Genomic DNA, 23,519 nt, shown 5'->3' on the forward strand with positions numbered 1-23,519 from the left:
TTAATAACATCCCAATCTCCAGCGGGCACACTACTTTCTGGGAAAAACTGTCTGGTTTTCAAGCAGAGTGAAACAACTTCACCAGCTTCTGGATGAATTAGTTAGTCAGTATAAAAGGGGAGTTGCACAACCAGGGAGGGCTGATGTTTGTCATGGTCTGTTACATCACATACTGTACATATAGAACAACAGCATCATTGGGCGGAGGGAGGTTCTGTGGCCATGTGAAGCTCAAGTTTAGGTCAGTGATGGGGTGTAGATTAACTCATTTACAACTACTCTCGTTACTGTAATTGCATAGCTTTTCTGAAAACTTGTACTTTTTTTTGTATTTTTCAGCCAGTAATTTGACTTCTACTTTTTACTTCTAAATTTCATTAAAATAACAGTACTTCTACTTGAGTAGGATATTTCAGTACTTTTTACACCACTGGAAGAGGGCGATTGAGAGTGAGGTGAGTGAGTGAGGAAAAGTGGGAGTGCGTGAGAGAAAGAGTGTGAATGGGTGAGTGAGTTAATGTCAGCCAGTCCCATGGACAAGTAACAAGTAACAGAGGGGTGAATGAGGGATTGAATGGGTGAAATAATTATTTCTGGAGTCTGAAGTATATTGAAGTCTGGCAGATGTACTGTTTATGCACTTCATTTTGTATTGCTTTTTTATTTATCAATAAATATGTATTGCTTTGTATGTTTGACTTATTTTTTAAATGTTAATAATATATTTTTGGCAAATCCTTTTTAACATACAGATGTGCCTTGTTGCAACTCATAAAATAAATGAACTTAGTTTCTGCTGTACATTTATTTCCTCTCTTCCTTTTTCAATACAATGCATGGAAAAGATCCTGTGTAACAACGTTCAGGTAACCTTAGCAAAATTAGATAATTATCAAGGTCAATGTTGCTATTTTAAAATTAACTCAATTTTAAATTAAATTTTAAAATTTTAAATCCATTTTAAATGCACGGTGTTTCCTCCGACACATTGGTGCGGCTGGCTTCCGGGTTGGATGCGCGCTGTGTTAAGAAGCAGTGCGGCTTGGTTGGGTTGTGTATCGGAGGACGCATGACTTTCAACCTTCGTCTCTCCCGAGCTCGTACGGGAGTTGTAGCGATGAGACAAGATAGTAGCTACTAAACAATTGGATACCACGAAATTGGGGATAAAACGGGGTAAAAAAATAAAAATAAAATTTTTAAATCCAAACTGGTCATTATGAATAAGACAAGTAGCATGAACATCAGTTGTCTGTCAAAAGATTGACAGGAGAAGAGACTGACTGATCAGTGAGAGGAGACTGTTTAAGCAGCACTCACCTGAAGCATACAGTGTGCCAGTCATTGTTGAGTGCCTGGAGATACTGTTCATCATAGATCCGTTGTCTGCATCCCGCACACACGGGCAAGCTTCTGCCAGCTGTAATACATGACACATACACAGTTAGTGGACAGATCAAAGGACAACATGTGCGGACAGACCCCTTCCCTTTTTCCACATTTCCATATTCTAAAATTGATTAAATTAATGTTTTTCCTCATCAATCTACACATAATACCCCATAATGACAAAGAGAAGCAATGTTTTTAGAAATGTTTGCAAATTTATACAAAATAAAAACAGAAATACCTTATTTACATAAGTATTAAGACCCTTTGCTATGAGACTCAAAATTGAGCTCAGGTGCATCCTGTTTCCATTGATCATCCTTGAGATGTTTCTACAACTTGATTGGAATCCTCCTGTGGTAAATTAAATTGATTGGACATGATTTGAAAAAGGCACACACCTGTCTATATAAGGTCCAACAGTTGACAATGGATGTCAGAGCAAAAACCAAGCCATGAGGTCGAAGAAATTGTCCATAGACAGGATTGTGTCGAGACACAGATCTGGGGAATGGTACAAAAACATTTCTGCAGCCTTGAAGGTCCCCAAGAACACAGTGGCCTCCATAATTCTTAAATGGAAGAAGTTTGGAACCACAAAGACTTTTCCTAGAGCTGGCCGCCCAGCCAAACTGAGCAATCGGGGGAGAAGGGCTCCAGAATCTAATGGTAACTCTGACAGGGCTCCAGAATTCCTCAGTTAAGATGGGAAAACCTTCCAGAAGGACAACCATCTCTGCAGCACTTCACCAATCAGGCCTTCATGGTAGAGTGCCCAGAAGGAAGTCACTCCCCAGTAAAAGGCACGACAGCCCACTTGGAGCTTGACAAAAGGCACCAAGGACTCTCAGATCATGAGAAACCAGATTCTTTGGTCTGATAAAACTAAGATTGAACTCTTTGGCCTGAATACCAAGCGTCACGTCTGGAGGACGCCTGGCACCATCCCTACGGTGATGCGCGATGGTGGCAGCATCATGCTGTGAGGCTGTTTTTCAGGGGCAGGGACTGTGAGACAAGTCAGGATCGAGGGAAAGATGAACAGAGCAAAGTACAGAGAGATCCTTGATGAAAACCTGCACCAGAGGACTCAGGACCTCAGACTGGGGCAAAGGTTCACCTTCCAACAGGACAACGACTCTAAGCACACAGCCAAGACAATGCATGGGTTTGCTTCTGGACAAGTCTCTGAATGTCCTTGAGTGGTCCGGCCAGAGCCCGGACTTGAACCCGAACAAACGTAACCCATCCAACCGGACAGAGCTTGAGAGGATCTGCAGAGAAAATGGGAGAACCTCACTAAATACAGATGTGCCAAGCTTGTAGCATCATACCCAAGAAAACTCAAGGCTGTAATCACTGTCAAAGGTGCTTCGACAAAGTACTGAGTAAAGGGTCTGAATAGTTATGTAAATGTGATATTTCAGTTTTTATATTTTTAGACATTTGCACACCAAAAAAATGCAAACCTGTTTTTTTTGCTTTGTCATTATGGGGTATTGTGTGTAGAATGAGGAGGGGGAAAAAACAATTTATTTCATTTTAGAATAAGGCTGTAACATAACAAAATGTGGAAAGAATCGAGGCGTCTGACTACTTATCACTACTGGTGATGGAGTATGTCAATATATTATTGATCAAGGGTTGATAGCTCTGTTTCAGTGGAAAATGCTTTAAAAAGCCTGACATGTACTTAAAAGCGAGTCTTCAACTATATTTCTGGTTAACTTAATTGTTTTTTTTTCAATGCACGTCACTGCCAGACAAACGTAATAATGTAAGATTACTGTTGACGCCAAATGACACAAATACTTTCTATACAAACTAAACCATAGCACCAGTTAGACAGCTAAAAATAGTTTTCATCAAATGACACTCAGTAGCTTCAAGGCACAAAAATCACCCAATTTCATAATGGAGGGAAATTATCCTCATTTAAGATAAGCTGAGTGTTAGAAATGTGGGATATTTTCAGGGGCTTGCAAATGTGGCTTTTATCTTTTACTACAGTTCTTAGAAGCAGAGCTTTGGAGTGGTGGATTAACACAGAAGAACCACATTAATGTATTCTATGCTGCTTTTACTTGTGGGAGGATGTAGGTGTGTGTGTGTGTGTGTGTGTGTGTGTGTGTGTGTGTGTGTGTGTGTGTGTGTGTGTGTTTAGAATGATCACAAGAGCATTTGTTTTCCCTGTAAATCCAGAATGAGAAAAGTATGGATGTGGTAATCACACATGAACATGGTGTCAGAAAAAAATGACTATTTATTTGTAGAGCATGAATAAGATGAACCACAACATAAGATTATGTTCATATGTGAGCAATGGAAAGTTTCATCTGAGAGAGAAAGAGGGGAGGAAGCAAAGGAGTGAGAGGGAGTCAGAGAAATATTGACAGAGCGAGACGAGAGAGAACAGCGAGCAAGAGCCAGAAAGCTGCCACAAAGTGCTCGGATCTTCATAAATCGGTTTCCTCGTTTTTACATTTGTCATTGTGACTTGTCACTGCCTTTTAGGGTTCAGTGAGTCCATTCAACCTTATTCCAGAGGTCTTGGCAGCCCTTAAAAAGTTATTGGCTTCATCACAAATGGCACCCTATTACCTATATAATGCACTACATTTGACCAGAGACCTATGGGCCCTATTCCCTATGTCAGTGTTTCCCAACCCTGGTCCTTGGGTACCCCCCAACAGTACACATTTTTATTGTAACCCTGGACAAGCACACCTGATTCAACGTGTCAACTAATCATCAGGCCCTCAATGAGCTTCAACCAGCTTCACCTGGAATGCTTTTCCAATAACCTTGAAGGAGTTCCCACATATGCCGAGCACTTGTTGACTGCTTTTCCTTCCCTCTGCTGTCCAACTCATCCCAAACCATCTCAAGTGGGTTGTCAGGGGATTGTGGAGGCCAGGTCATCTGATGCAGCACTCCATCACTCTCCCTTTTCATCATATAGCCCTCACACAGCCTGGAGGTGTGATGGGTCATTGTCTTGTTGAAAAACAAATGATTGTCCCACTAAGCACAAACCAGATGGGATGGTGTATCGCTCCAGAATGCTGTGGTAGCCATGCTGGTTAAGTGTGCCTTGAATTATAAACAAGTCACTGACAGTGTCACCAGCAAAGCACCCCCACACCTCCTCCTCCATGCTTCACGGTGGGGAACCACACATGCATAGATCATCCTTTCACCTACTTCATATCTCACAAAGACATGGCGGTTGGAACCAAAAATAAAAAATTTGGACTCATCAGACCGAAGGACAGATTTCCATCTGTCTAATGTCCAATGCTCGTGTTTCTTGACCCAAGCAAGTCTCTTCTTCTTATTTGTGTCCTTTAGAAGTGGTTTCTGTGCAGCAATTTGATCATGAAGGCCTGATTCACACAGTATCCTCTGAACAGTTGATGTTGAGATGTGTCTGTTACTTGAACTCTGTGAAGCATTTATTTGTCTTGCAATTTCTGAGGCTGGTAACTCTAATGAACTTAACTCTGGGTCTTCCTTTCCTGTGATGCTGCTCATGAAAGCCAGTTTCATTATAGCGCTTGATGATTTATACGACTGCCCTTAAAGTAACTTACAAAGTTCTTGAAATGTTCCGGATTGACTGACCTCCATGATGGACTGTTGTTTCTCTTTGCTTATTTGAGCTGTTGTTGCCATAATATGGACTTGATCTTCTGTATACCCCCCTACCTTGTTACAACACAACTGATTTTATCAAATGCAAGAAGGAAAGATATTACACAAATTACCTTTTAACAAGGCACACCTGTTAATTGAAATGCATTCGAGTGACTACCGTAATTGTACAATCTTCTAAATGGCATTACTTTGGCAGTTAGTGGAAGAGCAGTTCAATGCTCCAGCTGATCTTACAATGGAAACCTGATCTTGCAGCGAAATATCTGGTCGATCTTTTCTTTTTCACAAATGTTATAGTGTAGGCTATATAATTTGCCTCCCCTAAGTCATTGACAGTATTATGTATACTCAACTTCCAAAATATAGTGCACTATAAATGGGATAGGGTGCCATTTGGGACACACACAAGATATTTGCTGGGCAATGGGTCCCTTCCCCTGCAGTGGTTCAATATTAGGAAGTCAGCGCTGGAGTAGTTGTATTGATTGTATTGGCCAACACATCTACTCTGCACTAATGGCCCTCTCCCAGCCTCTCTCTGACTGATCTGCTTTCCCTGACGACCGCTGGTGTTACATCTCAAGAGGGCCAGACTCCAGTCCATCACAAACTGATACACAGACACATGGAGTCAGCAGCACTAGTCAGATGCCCTGTCTCTGTCACAACTCACATAGACGCAGGCAGGCAGGCAGGCAGGCGCGCATGCACACACACAAATATTATGCATGTGCATGCACAAACACACAGCGCACACACACACTTGTATGGGCACACACACATTTACTCAGCTCTGATAAAGGGTGACACTCGAGTTCGGGTGCAGTCATTCACGCTGATATGAGCTAAACATTCTGTAATCAAATCAAATTGAATGTTATTGGTCACATACACATGTTTGGCAGATGTTATTGCGGGTGTAGCGAAATATTTGTGTTTCTAGCTCCAACAGTGCAATAATATCTAACAATTTCACAACAATACACACAAATCTAAAGGAATGTAATTAAGAATATATAAATATATGAATGGGCAATGTCGGAGCAGCATTAGAGTAGAATACAGTATATACATATGAGATGAGTAATGCAAAATATGTAAACATTATTAAAGTGACTAGTGTTAGTGTTCCATTATTAAAGTGGCCTGTTATTTCAAGTCTAAGTATATAGGGCAGCAGCCTGGCTGTTTAACAGTCTGATGGCCTTAAATTGAAGCTGTTTTTCAGTCTCTCGGTCCCAGCTTTGATGCACTTGTACTGACCTCGCCTTCTGGATGATAGTGGGGTGAACAGCCAGTGGCTCGGGTGGTTGTTGTCCTTGATTATCTTTTTGGCCTTCCTGTGACATTGGGTGCTGTAGGTGTCCTGGAGGGCAGGTAGTTTGCCCCAGGTGATGCATTGGGCAGACCGTACCACCCTCTGGTGAGCCCTGCGGTTGCGGGCGGTGCAATTGCCATACCGGGCGGTGAGACAGCCTGACAGGATGCTCTCAATTGTGCATCTGTAAAGGTTTGTGAGGGTTTTAAGTGCCAAAACAAATGTTTTCAGCCTCCTGATGTTGAAGAGGCACTGTTGCGTCAATGTGGATAGGGGGGTGCTCCCTCTGCTGTTTCCTGAAGTCCACGATCAGCTCCTTTGTTTTGTTGACGTTGAGTGTGAGGTTATTTTTCTGGCAGCACACTCCCAGGATCATCACCTCCTCCCTGTAGGCTATCTCATCATGGTTGGTTATCAGGCCTGATGCTGTGTGTCAGTGTCACACAATGCAAGGCCCAAGAGCATACCATTTTCATCTCTGAACAAAATCTGATTTCAACAACCTGTTAAGTGAACCTGCATTAGTAGGAATATACTACTAGTAATTGTACACCCTTCTAGTGGCATTACTTTGACAATTAGTGGAAGAGCAGTTTAATGCTCCAGTTGATCTTACTATGGAAACCAGATCTTGCAAAGGAATTTCTGGTCGATTACCCGTGAGGACCCAGTAACAACATTGTCCAATCGGATATTTAGGCGCCCTATCCTGTTGATATTACTAGGCTACTTGTCATAGACAAGAGTCCTACCTATCCTTTTTCATAAATGTTATATTGTAGGCTACATTATTTTGTATATTCAACTTCCACAATATAGGCTAGTGAGCTAGCTAAAGTATCAGTGGAACTAGTTACATTGCAACTAGGCTAAACAAGGTCATGGATTCACAGGAATGGAATGCCAAGAAAGGGTATTGATTATTTAAAAGAAAGTCTAACTATCAGTTTTGAAGTTGTGTTGTTGTGGGTCAGAGCAGTGCTGTGGTTTCAATGTCCCATGTAATTTGTATTTAATTAGATTGAACTAACCAAAACATTAACAGTTCTAATATCCAAATTATTATACTTCTAAACACCATCCCGGCCGTGTTATCATTATGCAGCGGGCTTGTGTTACTCGGAAATAAAATAGAACGACTACCTACTTGTGTTATTGCAGCAAAACAAGGACATTCTTTATTGATCATTCTCAAAGAATACATGTCACCAATCTCACCCTCCAAAAACACCATAAACAATGTATCTATTGTGTTGTTTATTATGAATTCAGTGTAGCATCTCTGTTATCGAGCGATGAAGGGTTCACTACACTAGCTCTAATAACATCTCCCGCCCTGACACGTTTCAAGACACCCGCTATCGCAGAAAAACTGCGTATCGAAAACTTGAACTCACCTTCCTCCTCTCCCATACGTTCGTCCTTCCAGTTACAACAGAACAGCATCAACCTCATTCACTCTCCGACTCGGAGCTCTATGAGAGCCTGCCTCTGATGAACAGATAACCGGTCTAGTAGTGTTGTGTGTGTGTGTATATGCAGCCCGCTGGACGCCCCTTACAGCTTGACACTACTTCGAAAGATATTCTGCGATTCATTCGAAGAAGAGAGGATGGGCGAATTAAAACATTCCGGCAGGGGACAGGAAGCTATGGGTTGGCCAACCGACAACAATCCCTGGAATTTTTGTCTGCGCAGCAAAATCACAAGCAACTGAGGGCAGAGAGGAAGGGATGCGCAGTGCACCCATCACAGAAATGAGCTGTATCATCTAGTCTATGAGAACAGGCTGGAATAGGCTAGTTGCGTTAATAAAAGACTAGCCTACCTTCAGCCATTTTAAAGTTCTTGAATAACATTTGAGCCATTGATTCATTTTGATATGTTGGTGCAGTTTTGGTGCAGATGGAAAAACGCTGATGCCTGGGCACAAATGTGTATTCATTAAAACAATTTTATTTCGTTTTTTACTGAAGCAAATAAAAGGTCGGTATTGCTGGGCACAAGTCAAATGTGCTGTGAAAATGAAAAAGTACAAAACCCCATAATTCCTTATTTGTTTCTGTTTAAATCAGATGAATACTATCCCACGGCACAGGGCAGCGGCCCCTGACAGGTGCGGCTCACACAGTTCATAAAAACCATCACGGAGTAGGCTACAAGAACTGAAGAGAGTGAGAGTCATGATAACCTAGGGCTATTACTACAACATACAGTTAGTTGCCTTATTCTAGATTACACAAATCTGGAGATAGTCTACTTTTCTGACCAGAAACATTTGAAACTTGAATAATGAGAGGCAATTTGCATAAATTAAACTATAACTGCATGTGAAACTAGAATGATTCCAAATATGCATAACATTCTAGGCACTTAATCTTGGACACCAGAAAAATTATACATAATTAAGAAAACAAAATGTTCATGTCATACATACATAATGTACAATACATGCCAGAGCAGTATCGAAAGGATTTGAATTTTACTTTTACATTTTTGTAAAACCTGCATTTCTAAAAACTAAAAACATACAAATCATTTAAGAAACAAAACACACCGCATTTCAAATGATTGGTACAAACCGACACAATGTATGATATGAATATCACTAAAGGTCACCTAAAAATCTTTTGAACACCTTTGGATTGATTGTCATCAGCTTTCCCACATTCAGAGCAAAACCTGCTCTTCATACTTCACAAGTTTGGCGGAAATCAAGGTAAGAAGGCTGAAGATAGGCTACTTAAACCATGGCACTTAAAATAGTTACTGATGGCAGATGGACTGTGAAACCTGTGCCCACACACACCCGCTATGCCACTGCTATTTCACCCAGGGCTATAAATAGCAGCAGAGATGATAGAAAGCCAGAGGAGGCAGTTCTGATACATGGCCAAAGTTTATCAGCACTTTACCAACCACACCTCTTGAAGCTCAACCCTTAGTTTGACGTGTCAGTATGTGAAGATCTCCAACTTTGGTACACACAGACACTAAGCAATTGGGGATACTGCAGTAGAGGGATGTACTGTCACAGAACTGGTGCTTCTATGGCTGGAGAATCTTTCACATTCTCCTATCTACCCAAACACGCACACATCTATGGCAACATGTGCAAGCGCCCACATACACACAGCCACATAGGCAAACATCCACACAAACACGCCCGCACACACAACTACTGAGTATAGCTACTAAAAGGGGAGCATCGCAGGCATGTCAGTAAGAGATGATGAGCACCATGACCACTGTAACGATAAAGGCACAATCAATAACACCAAGTCACATCAAATGTGTGCAAAAGTCTGGGTCGGTGGGTTTGTATAAAAAATATCAAATAAAGTACAACATATCTTTACATACTGTAATGGGGGATTTTGTGCATATAAAATGTACATTCGAGATAATGCAGTAGCACCATTGTTTCTTGAAATTCAACTTCTTCTCAAGAACATCCTCTACTTCCGCCTTCCACAGTATTTGCTTTGGCATCCAGCAGCAACTCCTCCTGTTCAGAAACCACATTGGAAAAGAGGATATTTTAAATGCATGCATTTGAAAGACGGTTTGGATTCATGCATTTCTACTTGGTTCGGAACCAGATTTAAGAATTGTTTTGGTCACATGCCAGAGGATTTGTGTGTGTTTTATCGTACCTGGTCTGTAGCCTCCTCCTCCTGCTCCACCAAGGAAGCTCTGGAGTGGGCCATACTTGGCTGCTTTGGCTGCGAAAAAAGTTAGTGACCACAAAAGCACCTGTGATTATTTTTTATTTTTTTTACAGTGTTGGCAAGTAATATCCTGAACAACTCTAATGTGTTTTTCTAACCACACTGCACAGATGGGTAAACTTTATGGACATCTGTTGCTTGACCACTGCAGCCAAGAGCCCCAGTAAGCCTGGTGAGTCAGTTAGCATACGCTAACAGGTTGGCTAACAACAAACACTAACAGGTTGGCTGTCCGCATATGCTAGATACAGAGGGGCTATTGATATTCACTTGTGTTGCGACTGCAACAGATGCTCCAAATCAATAGTGTTAATGAATAATTATCAGCTATTACAAATGTATTGATTTGAACTGCAGGTATCCTACAGTATGTTGCAGGCTGTACTCAGAGGTGTGAGCGGTATGTGTGTTATATAATGGGAATACTACTTGATCTATGCACCATAAAGGGGCCTACATTGATAACAAGTAATCATTTATGATACTGTATTAGCACAGATAATTGGCAATAGCACATCATTTGGCATAATGTAGATTAGACATTTAGACCATTCTTGTGATAAGTGTAAACATGTGAAAGATTTAAATAGTTTCAATAGTTATATAAAAACCCATGTGAGTGTAAGTCTTATCTACTAAAAGTAATAAGAGCTAAGACATAGCTGAAAAAGTGGATCCCAATTAGTCAAGAACATATGCTGGGTAATTTCTCCCCTGGCAGTGCCAGTATACAGTTGTGGGCTCCTAGCAAACATATGCGCTGACAGAGAAGGCTGGTGGGAGGAGCTATAGGAGGATGGGCTCATTGCAAATACTGGAATGGAATAAATGGAATGGTATCAAACACTCCGTTCCATATATATTCCATTCCAGCCATTACAATGAGCCCATCTTCCTACAGCTCTTCCCACCAGCCTCCTCTGGCGCAGCACTACAGAAACAGACTGACAGTGACTGTTGTGAATTTATTTTAGGTTAATATCCCAAAGATTTCCACGCAATATCAGCACAGCACTACTGGAGTAGCACATCAAATCCTCTAAATCCTGACCTGTCATAGGTTTTATTAAACTAGCTGAGAAAAACCTGCCTTGCTTTTTGAAACATAATCCCACCGTCAGTAATCTTCCCTGTGCTCAGGAAAATTCAGATTATCAGACTCCACTAGGCATTGGTTGGTACACCATCTGCACTGACAAGTACTCACTGTTCTATCACCCCCCCCCCATCCTCTCATTCTAATCTCATCCAAATAATCTTATGTGATGTCATCCTCCGCTAAGAACTGACTGATTATAATAAAATAGGAAATGTACCAGGTGTAAGAGAAAATCTGATCATTTCAAGCAAATCTTTCCCCCTTGCACTGGCTGTGTGGTGTAACGTTTGGCTGAGTAGGACAACAGTTACTTTTCAAGAGGCGAAAGAAGGAAGACACCAGTACCTTGTTGAGGAGTCAGTGGTGCCGTCTGGCCTGCTCCATATACCCCTAATAAACAGACAACGTTTAAACTTAAGAAAAAGCATTTGGAGTTTGGAAAGAATTAGATGATTTTTGCTAAGGGCGATTCATGTTTAAAATAGCACAATGTAGTAGAATCTTCAAACACTTTGATCTGAGAGTTTTTAGATAGAGGGTGAGAGAGCTGAAGACCCTTTCTTCATTGTGCATTGGAACACACAAAGCAACCAAAACACACTTGGTCAGACAGATAACCAATGGAAAGAGCCCGTGTTTTGGTGAGTCATGAACTAGAATGATCAGTATGGGACTTTCTCAGTCAAAACAGGTATAGTCATAAGCACACTATCAATCTGATTAGGAAACAGCAGACATCACATAATCACAAGGGGATTTTCCCCATGTAATGATGACGTGCTTTGGAATTTATGTAAGACAAAATGTAGAGACTTTCCAAGAAAGTGTGATTATGTTTGAGCATTATCTGATAGAGTAACAACCACATGCTTTTACTAATACTGCAATAGCAAAATACCATGTTTTGGTCTCATTACTGTCTTTGTAAACAAATAGTAAAACATGAATAGATATATAGTAAACAAGCACACTGTAAGGGTAAAGCGTTCACTGATGCCAGAAATAACATTCATCACCTGTATCTGTTTTGTCCTTAAACAGTCTGCATTTCAGACTAGACAGGAATATGCAGCAGAGCTCATTAAGTCATCCAAAAACCAATTCATTATTCCCAAGGGTGGTCACACCATTGAGACATCCTGAATTAAATCATTATTTTTAATCATGTCAAATGTAAGAAATTGGAAATGAACGGTATTTATATGTTAAAAGAAAAAAAGCTACCAATAGAGATTTGCTTCATTTCAAATATAGTGCTAGACATCATCATCATGTTGCCAGACAAAAGTCATTGACAATTCAAGTTAACTCTATATCATCAGTAATAATAGGAATTGGGACTTTTACATTTTAAGCTGTAAATTGAGGAGGTTACCAGGAGTGTTTGATGTATTTACACCATGGTAGCAAAACATTAATACCTGATTTGCATGGTCAGAGTAGCTATCGAATTCACAGAAGCTACAGAAAACGTGAGAGTAATTAGCAACTAGGGACTAGGCTGAGAGAGAGAGAGACAGAGAGAGAGAGAGAGAGAGAGAGAGAGAGAGAGAGAGAGAGAGAGAGAGACAGAGAGAGAGAGAGAGAGAGAGAGAGAGAGAGAGAGAGAGAGAGACAGAGAGAGAGAGAGAGACAGAGAGAGAGAGAGAGAGAGAGAGAGAGAGAGAGAGAGAGAGAGACAGAGACAGAGAGACAGAGACAGAGAGAGAGAGAGAGAGAGAGAGAGACAGAGACAGAGAGAGAGAGAGAGAGAGAGAGAGAGAGAGAGAGAGAGAGAGATAGAGAGAGAGAGAGAGAGAGAGAGACAGAGAGAGAGAGAGAGAGAGAGAGAGAGAGAGAGAGAGAGACAGAGAGAGAGACAGAGAGGGACCAACATTCCAAACACCACCTCAATCAAAAAACAACAATGATTATTTTCATAACCATTTAAGTGCTCAGAGCACCCAATGTTCCCCCTCAATTAATTTAATTAGGGGAAACTAAATCAGGTATGGGGAAGTTGGCTGTTCCTTTCAATTGTCTCTAGATCAGTTCCCTTCTCTCTTTCTCTGGTTAGCTCTAATAGGAAAGCAACAAGCATGAGGGCTGTCTGTCTGTCGTTCTGGGTTACTTGTCTGTCGACAATTCGGCTTTAGTTCACTTCCTGATCCAGGCAGAAACAGGGGGTAATCATGGGCAGTGAAAGATCCACCAGCACTCTGAGTCAGGTTGAATTTTTGCTTTTTGCTTTTATATTTTGTATTTACAGTTCAGCTGGAAATGTAGAGAGGGAGACAGATAGTAGGGGCATAGACAGAGGGTGGCTGAGACAAGGCTCAAACCCCTGTTGCCAGTGGGCATATGTGGTCAGGATAATAGGTCAGGTTTAATTGACAGCTATTCTTTTGATGGTTCTGTTGAGGGGCTAGCCTATTTGACCTTGAAATAACTGTTGGCGACTATTTCTTAGTATTAAACTCAGTTTTGCAAAATTATGTCAAGTCTGTCAGAAGTCTAAACTTACGGCCAATCAACACTTTTCTACATTTACTGTAAGTGAATGATTGGGGCATGCTTACAAAGGGGAACTCAAAGTGAATGCCCTTGCTTCCGCTATCTTCACTGGATAGTAAAGATGAACAAATACAATAAATCGAACACATCTATCAAATTTGGTTCAAACCACAAGCTCTTTTTATTCTGCTTTTATCTTTATAGTTCCTGGGTCACAACATCCCATTCTCTGTAAAAAGCTATAACAGCTAAAAACTGTTTTTCTCCTTTTCCCTTTGTCTCTCTAGATGATAAATGGCTCTGTGCTGTTGTCTCTGTGGTAGTTGCCACTGATAAATGGCACCGTCAGTGTTCACGATGATCCTTGGGGTTCACAATACAAAACATGCAATACAAAATAACCTTTATGGAAAATGACCAACATCCGCCCCCCCACACACACACACACACGCTATACATAAGAGATACTGTAATAACAACAACCCCATGTTTATGTACACATACTGTACACACAGTGCATCTGATTATCACATATAGCGGTTATACACGTTACCCGGGTAGGCTTGCTGTGGGTAGCCGCCACCTTGCTGTGGGTAGCCCCGTTGTTGTGGGTAGCCACCTCCGTAATTTGGGACCGCACCAGCACCTGCAAGGGTAACACAGCAAAAATTAACAAAACAACAGCACACAACAACACTACATATACTGTATACATTGTATATACTGGTCTACATTTAGACAGGGTTACATACCCTACTGCAGCTTTGGTCTCAGACTTAACTTAAGCATGGCTTTTTCCTCAACAATCAATGGCCAAGCCCAGAACACAACCAGTCAAATGACAACATACAGTATGAACTGAGAGGTAGCATCAGGTCATATGCATTGTGTATGCATATTTACCAGGCCAGTGTGTTTATTCAAACTATTTACAGTATTTATCAAAAGGCTAATGGTGCTGAATTCTCCTTGGGTAACAACATTTGCATACAGTATTAGCAAAGTTGTACCATATGTGATAGCATGTGAAACAGGCAATATGTTGTACTGTGGGGTGCTCTGCTCTCTGTGTCAGGGAATATTTGACCAATGGTTGGTGGATAATAGCCTGCAGGCATTGACTAGTCAGTATCCGTGGAGCCTGAAGCAGAGAGCAGTCTCTCCACTGCTGGACCAGCGTGATAACATTCATCCCAAACAGCGAGGGAGAGGAGGAGAGGAGAGGATGCTGAAAGTTCCACAACCTTGGTGATACACTTCCAAGTATAATCCTGAACATAGTCAAGACCCTGCCAATGTGTCAACATAATCCTAACCATATGAAGACATGATATGTGCCATGCTAGTCTTGCGATGTCTGACTTGTCAGAGAAGTCTTTTCATCACAGTTTTGACAGTGAGTCTTAGTGAGGTGACACTATCCTGCTACCTATGTGTGTGCATTTTTACCAGTTTATGAACATGAGGATGAAACCTCACAGTTAACTACAGTAAACTACAGAAACTACAGCAGGACAGTCAGTCTCACCTGGATTATAACCAGCACCACCAGCACCCAGGTTACCATAACCTATTGAACAGGAGAGAGTGGAGCATTACTGAAGAGTTGAGATATAGTTGAACGATTTTCAAATACTATTTGAACCCAGGTCTGCTGTCCAATATGGCTAAGCTGTAGGCAGGAACATCTTGTATACAATGATGGAATCCTACTTCCCCTGGCAGAGCTCACGCAGTACTGTTATGGGCAGAATAGAACGACTCTCCAGAGGTCTGTGCTGCTAGCTCTAAACCGTCACACTTTGATGTTGCAAAAACCGTTACAAACTAACTCTGCCTCTGATGGTAATCAGTCTCCACTGGGAGTCTCCACTGGTTTCTTCTGTCTTGCCCTACAGTACTGTACCCTGGGGGATCCAGTGTCTGGAGTTGATATGACTCAATGATCAACATTTCTTACTACTTTTACGATAACTCTACTCCAAAATAAAGATAACAACACTGTGCTATGTTGTTCATATGAGTTAGATTGGATAAGTAAGACTAAAACATGTAATTAGTACAAAGCTGGGCTTTATGTGTCAGGGTTTTTACCTGGGGGTTTGGGTGCTTTTTGACCTGCTCCTGCCCCTGTTCCCAGACCAACACCAGCAGGATACCTCGCACCTGAAACATGAGACTGGATTAGTTCTCCAATAGCCTCATGCCAGGCCTCTAGTGGGTGAGACTAGTCCTCCACTAAGAACATGGTTGAAATTTCACGCACTAGGTACAGTTGAAGTCGGAAGTTTACATACACTTAGGTTGGAGTCATTAAAACTCATTTTTCAACCACTCCACAAATGTCTTGTTAACAAACTATAGTTTTGGCAAGTCGGTTAGGATATCGACTTTGTGCATGACACAAGTCATTTTTCCAACAATTGTTTACAGACAGATTATTTCACTTAAAATTCACTGTATCACAATTTCAGTGGGTCAGAAGTTTACATACACTAAGTTGACTGTGCCTTTAAACAGGTTGGAAAATTCCAGGAAATGATGTCATGGCTTTAGAAGCTTCTAATAGGCTAATTGACATCATTTGAGTCAATTGGAGGTGTACCCATGGATGTATTTCAAGGCCTACCTTCAAACTCAGTGCGTTTTTGCTTGACATTATGGGAAAATCAAAAGAAATCAGGGAAAGACCTCGGAAAAAAAATGTTTAAAAAAATCACAAGTCTGGTTCATCCTTGGGAGCAATTTCCAAACGCCCGAAGGTACAACATTCATCTGTACAAACAATAGTACGGAAGTATAAACACCATGGGACCACGGAGCCATCATACCGCTCAGGAAGGAGACGTGTTCTGTCTCCTAGAGATGAACGAACTTTGGTGCGAAAAGTGCAAATCAATCCCAAAACAACAGCAAAGATGCTGAAGGAAACGGGTACAAAAGTATCTATATCCACAGTAAAACAAGTCCTATATCGACATAACCTGAAAGGCCGCTCAGCAAGGAAGAAGCCACTGCTCCAAAACCAGCATAAAAAAAGCCAGACTATGGTTTACAACTGCACATGGGGACAAAGATTGTACTTTTTGGAGAAATGTCCTCTGATGAAACACAAATAGAACTGTTTGGCCATAATGACCATCGTTATGTTTGGAGGAAAAAGGGGGAGGCTTGTAAGCTGAAGAACACCATCCCAACCGTGAAGCATGGGGTTGGCAGCATCATGTTGTGGGGGTGCTTTGCTGCAGGAGGGACTGGTGCACTTCACAAAATAGATGGCGTCCTGAGGATGGAAAATGATGTGGATATATTGAAGCAAAATCTCAAGACATCAGTCAGGAAGTTAAAGCTTGGTCCTAAATGGGTCATCCAAATGAACAATGACCCCAAGTATACTTCCAAAGTTGTGGCAAAATGGCTTAAGGACAACAAAGTCATGGTATTGCAGTAGCATTCACAAAGCCCTGACCTCAATCCTATAGAACATTTGTGGGCAGAACTGGAAAAGCATGTGCGAGCAAGGAGACCAACAAACCTGACTCAGTTACACCAGCTCTGTCAGGAGGAATGGGCCAAAATTCACCCAACTTATTGTGGGAAGCTTGTAGAAAGCTACCCGAAAAGTTTGACCCAACTTAAACAATTGAAAGGCAATGCTACCAAATACTAATTGAGTGTATGTAAACTTCTGACCCACTGGGAATGTGATGAAAGAAATAAAAACTGAAATAAAAAAAATATCTCTACTATTGTTCTGACATTTCACATTCTTAAAATAAAGTGGTGTTCCTAACTGACCTAAGACAGGGAATTTTTACTGGTGTTGAAAGTCAGGAATTGTGAAAAACTGAGTTTAAATGTATTTGGCTCAGGTGTCTGTAAACTTCCGACTTCAACTGTAGTTATTAGCTACTAGCTAGTTATTACAGTATCTGTAGCTTTATATAATCAGCAACTGTTGATGACAGTTGAACCTATCTAGCTACACTAGGCAGTTAAGGACAAGCCATTTCCCCGGCTATGGTCAAGCTTTGTGTTGTTACAAAGCTACAACCGCATAACTTGTAGCTTTGTAACTGTTTGAGGGGAAATGAGAGTTTCAGCGGTTTGGTTTGGAAAGGGTGTTTCTAGCTCAGTGGGCAATGGGGTTTCAGACACACAGTCCCTTTGGCATCTCATTCCTGGCTCTGGTGTCTGTCAAAGTCACCGCTCCTATCGCCTCATTGGTCACAGGAAGTGCAAGCCAATGACATTTCCTGGACAATGGTCACTCTGAGAGGCCAGAGTGAGGTAAAAGGGAATACAATATTGAGCTGGCCTGCTTCTCCTCTCTCATACATACCCTGTCCCTGTCCATAACCACCTTGACCATAACCATACGGGTATCCCCCTGAATCATGGTGGAAAGAAAATAAGTTTTATTCCTGACATGATGACCTCATTGCGTAGGGAATACCAAAGATTTATGCTGCCAGATTTACAGTGCATTTGGAAAGTATTCAGACCCCTTGACTTTTTCCACATTTTGTTACAGTACGTAACAGCCTTATTCTCCCCTCATCAATCTACACACAATACCCCATAATGACAAAGCAAAAACAGGTTTTAGAAATGGTTGCAAACGAATAAAAAAAAAAACTGAAATATTACATATTCAGACCCTTTAATCAGTACTCCTTTGGCAGCGATTAGAGCCTCAAGTCTTTTTGGGTATGACGCTACAAGCTTGGCACACCTGTATTTGGGGAGTTTCTCCCATTCTTCTCTGCAGATCCTCTCAAGCTTTGTCAGGTTTAATGGGGAGTGTACCTGCACAGCTATTTTCAGGTCTTTCCAGAGATGTTCGATCGGGTTCAAGTCCGGGCTCTAGCTGGGCCACTCAAAGACATTCAGAGACTTGTCCCGAAGCCACTCCTACGTTGTCTTGGCTGTGTGCTTAGGGTCGTTGATGCTGCCACCACCATGCTTCACCATAGGGATGGTGCCCGGTTTCCTCCAGAAGTGACGCTTGACATTCAGGCCAAAGTGTTCAATCTTGGTTTCATCATACCAGAGAATCTTGTTTCTCATGGTCTGAGAGTCCTTTAGGTGCTTTTTGGCAAATGTGCCTTTTACTGAGGAGTGGCTTCGGTCTGGCCACTCTACCATAAACACTTGATTGGTGGAGTGCTGCAGAGATGGTTGTCCTTTTGGAAGGTTCTCCCATCTCCACATAGGAACTCTAGAGCTCTCTCAGTGAACATCGGGTTCTTGGTCACCTCCCTTCTCCCCTGATTGCTCAGTTTGGCCGGACGGCCAGCTCTAGAAGAGTCTTGGTGGTTGCAAACTTTTTCCATTTAAGAATGATGGAGGCTACTGTTTTCTGGGGACCTTCAATGCTGCAGAAATGTTTTGGTACCCTTCCCCAGATTTGTGCCCTGACACAATCTTGTCTGAACTCTATGGACAATTCCCTGGACCTCATGGCTTGGTTTTTGCTCTGACATGCACTGTCAACTGTGGGACCTTATATAGACAGGTGTGTGCCTTTCCAAATCTTGTCCAATCATTTGAATTTACCACAGATAGACTCCAATCAAGTTGTAGAAACATCTCAAGGAAAATCAATGGAAACAGGATGCACCTGAGCTCAATTTCGAATCTCATGGCAAAGGGTCTGAATACGTAAATAAAGTATTTACGTATAAAGCTAAAAAACATATAAGGTTTTATAGTTTTAATAAATTTGCAAACATTTCTAAAAACCTGTTTTCGTGTTGTCATTATGGAGCATTGTGTGTAGATTGATAAGGAAATAAAGGTATTTAATACATTGATTTTAAGGCTATAACGTAACAAAATGTGGAAAAAGGGAAGGGGTCTGAATACTTTCCGAATGCCCTGCATGTAACACAATGTTATATAGAGTTGATCTGAGGTTAGGGAGTATGGAGTTACAGTAAGACATTATTGAACTTATGGGATGGGGTTTAACTCAACATGTCTCTTTATACGGCTCCATTATGGGGACATTGTGGATGTTGGCTCAGTTACACAGAAAGCTTGCTTATTTCCTAAGACGCGTACGAAACTGATCCCATACCTACACCACCACCGGCTCCAGTAAGAGGAATACCTGCTCCTCCAGCCACACCGCCTGCTCCTCCCACAACTACAGGAGAGATACAAAACACAGTGAGTGAGATTATATACAGTGATCTCCAAAAGTATTTTTTGGCTCTGTACTCCAGCACTTTGTATTTGAAATGATACAACAACAATGAGGCTAAAGTGCAGACTGTCAGCTTTAATTTAATTTTAATCCATTAAGGTAAACGGTTCAGAAATTACAGCACTTTTTGTACATAGTCCCTCCATTTTAGAGGACCAAAAGTATTGGGACAAATGGACTTATATGTGTATTAAAGTAGTCAAAAGTTTAGTTTTTGGTCCCATACTCCTAGAATGCAATGATTACATCAAGCTTGTGACTCTACAAACTGTTGGAAGCATTTGCTGTTTTTTTGGTTGTGTTTCAGATTATTTAGTGTCCAATAGAAATTAATTGTAAATAATGTATTGTGTAATTTTGGAGTCACTTTTATTGAAAATAAGAATACTTTGTAGAGTTTGTAGAGTCACAAGCTTGATGTAATCATTGCATGCTATGAATATGGGACCAAATAGTAAACCTTTGTCTACTTGAATACACATAAGTGAATTTGTCCCAATACTTTGGTCCCCTAAAGTGGGGGGACTATGTACATACACAAAGTGCTGCCATTTCTAAACGGTTCACCCAATTAGGATGAAAATACCCTCAAATTAAAGCTGGCAGTCTGCACTTTGTATCATCTCAAACCCAAAGTGCTGGGATACAGAGATAAAAACAACAAAACACTTGTACTTTTGGAGCTCACTGTACTGTAGCTACGTCTTCGATCAACACTTCTTATGACACAGTCATGCACTGACACACACCTGGAGGTTTCAGGGGCTTGGCTCCAGGAAGTTGTCCAGCTCCTGCTCCGTATGGAGCTGAGGAAATACAGAGATCATAAATGTCATCCGCACAGCCTATTTTTACTCTCTACTCCACAGTGAATGTAATGCCACAGTGACTGTATCACCAGGGATACGGAAATGTATTGAGATTAATGGACAAATACCTGAATAAAACAATTACAGTGATGGGGATTTAGTCTGAGTAGAAAGTAACCTAAAGCCACACATGGTCTTTGTGAATTAAGTTTGAGACTCCATTACAATGATGCAGATAGGGAAATTGGCTTACTTCCATAGCCTCCTCCATAGGGATATCCACCTGCACCTGCGGAGCAATATATGCCATTAAAACCCCATGGACATAACATATGGTCGGGTGTGGGGCTGGAAGGGATGCCACTACTGTAGTGTACCATCAAAGCTGTGGGATGGGACACTGATCTGAGATGGAATTATGAATGATGGTGGAGAGGACTATACAGTACTGCTAACTACAGTACCTCCTGTCTATGCTGAATGTCACACACAAGCTTTATTGTCCTAGCTCTATCAACAATAATCTCTTCAACATGACCTTGTGATTTGATAGTAAAGACCTACAGACTGTGTGAAGCTTTTAAAGTGATGACATACGAGGTATACTGTGAGGTCAGCCTAGAGGTCAGAGTTCACGATCTAGTACATCTGGTACAGTTCAAACTAGTGTTTGTTGTTTTCTTTCTTTGCCTGTAATACTAGTTTGAAGAGGATGTGGTGGAGTGGCCTTCTATCCTCTCCTCCTCTCATCTCCTCCTCTCCCCTCCTCTCACCTCCTCCTCTCCTGTCTCATACATACCCTGTCCATGACCATACGGGAGTCGTCCTGCTGAATCATGATGGAAAGAAAAGCAGCTTTATTCCTGACAAGGGAGCACCAGCGAGTGGCTCCGTCAGGTCATGTAGCTAGCATACTAATTCCAATAAAGTTAGCTGACCCCTGCTTATATAATAAACTTTAATATGCTTTCAACATGTCAAAATATTACACAGCTTATCCCTGGTGTCACGAGTCCGACCGAGGGTGTTTCCTTTTCCCGGGCGGGTGGCGCTCGGCGGTCGTCGTCACCGGCCTATTAGCTGCCACTGATTGTTTTTTCCTCCCCCTCCTTGTATGTTTAGTGGTAGCACCTGTGTAGGGTTAATTAGTTTGTCTTTATTAGACAGCCGGCCCGCCTGGTTGTTGTGCGGGATTATTTCATTGTAACCTTCGGCTCTGTTGTGTTTGAAACGTTACTTTTGTGAGCACCCTGTGGTGTGTTAAGCGCTATTAAAAAGACGCACAGCATTGAAATTCTGTTTCCTGCATTTGACTCCACACCCACGACACCCGGAGCATTACACCTGGCCTGGCCATACAATCCTAATTTTGATCAGATCTTTGATGCATTAATTTACAGAGAAGAGGCTGATACTGCTGTCCATTGCATATGAATCAGTCCTATGATTAATTGATGTGAATAAATCCTATTATTGATTAATGTAAAGAATGAGTCATGTTCCATCATTAAATCAGCATATCATAATGTATGATTAAATCAGCATATCATAATGTATGATTAAATCAGCATATCATAATGTATGATTAAATCAGCATATCACTCATAATGTGTGTAGTGGATTGATGAATTCTGCCTGTATAAAATACTGAATGGTGTAAGGATCTGTATTATCTGTATTATTTCCTACAATATATGGATCAAGCCAAGGTCACATCTCAGTGAAGTCATACAGTAGTTTGAAATAAAAACAGAGATGTGTGTGCGTTTTTGTGTGTGTGTTTAAGCAGAGTGTGTCTGCTTGCTGCTAGTGCAGTGATAAGGTTGTGGTTTGCTCTTCTCCTCTCTCATACATACCCTGTCCATAACCACCATACGGGTATCCCCCTGAATCATGACAACAAAGAAAAGCAGCTTATTTCCTGACATGATGACCTCATCACCAGGGGACGCCAATGAATGGCTCAGTCAAAGAATGTTAGTTAAGACAATAAATGAGAACATCCTAATGCAGATTCAGTCATGCAAGGCCTTTCAGGTTTAAGACTTCAGACATTCATTTTGCGCTCTCATCTAGTTTAAGATTTGTTGGCCAACAATCATACATGGGCCTTCATTTTATGTTGTAGTCCAAATATGTATTTAAATGCTCAACAGAAATGGTTCACAAAAATATATACATGTAGGCCTGAATTGTTTTCTTTTTGCCTCTAGTGAAGGAGATACCCAGCTAGCTGAGACAGAGATAACATATTCAACACATTCACAGGAGTTCAGGCAGGTTCACCCTAAAGCTTTACCTCATAAGGCATGGGTTTAAAAAAATTCACATAACAAACATGTGAATATATAAGGATAACTGCATCCACATGTCTAGATTCGGTCTATTCTTTAATATTACACGTCCCAACAGCACCTTACACGGCCTAGTACATCACTGCTGCCAAGCTTCCTGCCATCTAGGACCTCTATATCAGGCGGTGTCAGAGGAAAGCCCAAATAATTGCCAAAGACTCCAGCCACCCTAGTCATAGACTGTTCTCTCTGCTACCGCATGGCAAGCGATGCCAGAGCGCCAAGTCTAGGTCCAAAAGGCTTCTTAACAGCTTCTATCCCCAATCAAATGGATACCCGGACTATTTGCAGTGTCCCCACCCCCATTTTTACGCTGCTGCTACTCTCTGTTTATTATCCATGTATAGTCACTTTACCTCTGCCTACATGTACATATTACCTTGATTACCTCGACTAACCTGTGTATATACTCGCTACTGTTATTTTATTGTTGCTCCTTAATTATATGTTATTTTTCT

General features: G+C 41.4%; 2 protein-coding genes and 1 long non-coding RNA gene across 45 annotated transcripts in view; all 3 read right to left on the bottom strand.

Moving 5' to 3' along the window:
• The window catches only part of LOC112267047 (LIM domain kinase 1-like), a 67,790-nt gene extending 59,577 nt beyond the window's left edge, over positions 1–8,213 (bottom strand). The window contains exons 1-2 of the mRNA XM_042297387.1: positions 7,762–8,213; positions 1,321–1,420 (exon numbers count right to left, since the gene is read on the bottom strand). Coding sequence (XP_042153321.1) covers positions 1,321–1,420; positions 7,762–7,819 — 158 coding nt within the window. The 5' untranslated portion in view covers positions 7,820–8,213. The remainder of the gene's footprint in view (positions 1–1,320; positions 1,421–7,761) is intronic.
• An 87-nt stretch (positions 8,214–8,300) lies between these two features.
• The window catches only part of LOC112267045 (elastin), an 85,685-nt gene continuing 70,466 nt past the window's right edge, over positions 8,301–23,519 (bottom strand). For 36 of the 43 annotated variants that reach the window (XM_024445080.2, XM_042297378.1, XM_024445073.2 and 33 more), the window contains 12 exons: positions 22,564–22,593; positions 21,507–21,536; positions 20,961–20,996; positions 20,648–20,704; positions 19,770–19,838; positions 18,030–18,077; positions 15,782–15,853; positions 15,216–15,257; positions 14,241–14,333; positions 11,540–11,584; positions 10,021–10,089; positions 8,301–9,872 (listed from right to left, as the gene is read on the bottom strand). In XM_024445080.2, the coding sequence (XP_024300848.1) occupies positions 9,823–9,872; positions 10,021–10,089; positions 11,540–11,584; positions 14,241–14,333; positions 15,216–15,257; positions 15,782–15,853; positions 18,030–18,077; positions 19,770–19,838; positions 20,648–20,704; positions 20,961–20,996; positions 21,507–21,536; positions 22,564–22,593 (641 nt within the window). In that variant the 3' untranslated portion in view covers positions 8,301–9,822. The remainder of the gene's footprint in view (positions 9,873–10,020; positions 10,090–11,539; positions 11,585–14,240; positions 14,334–15,215; positions 15,258–15,781; positions 15,854–18,029; positions 18,078–19,769; positions 19,839–20,647; positions 20,705–20,960; positions 20,997–21,506; positions 21,537–22,563; positions 22,594–23,519) is intronic. The other 7 variants (XM_042297379.1, XM_024445062.2, XM_024445060.2 and 4 more) reach the window with 3 other exon arrangements.
• LOC121839272 lies at positions 21,652–22,557 on the bottom strand. The gene is made up of 2 exons (XR_006078838.1): positions 22,052–22,557; positions 21,652–21,707 (listed from the first exon to the last, which is right to left on the bottom strand). It is a non-coding gene; the product is annotated as an uncharacterized LOC121839272 (long non-coding RNA).

This window comes from Oncorhynchus tshawytscha, linkage group LG14, assembly GCF_018296145.1.
Source record: "Oncorhynchus tshawytscha isolate Ot180627B linkage group LG14, Otsh_v2.0, whole genome shotgun sequence".
In the NCBI taxonomy this organism is placed as follows: domain Eukaryota; kingdom Metazoa; phylum Chordata; class Actinopteri; order Salmoniformes; family Salmonidae; genus Oncorhynchus; species Oncorhynchus tshawytscha.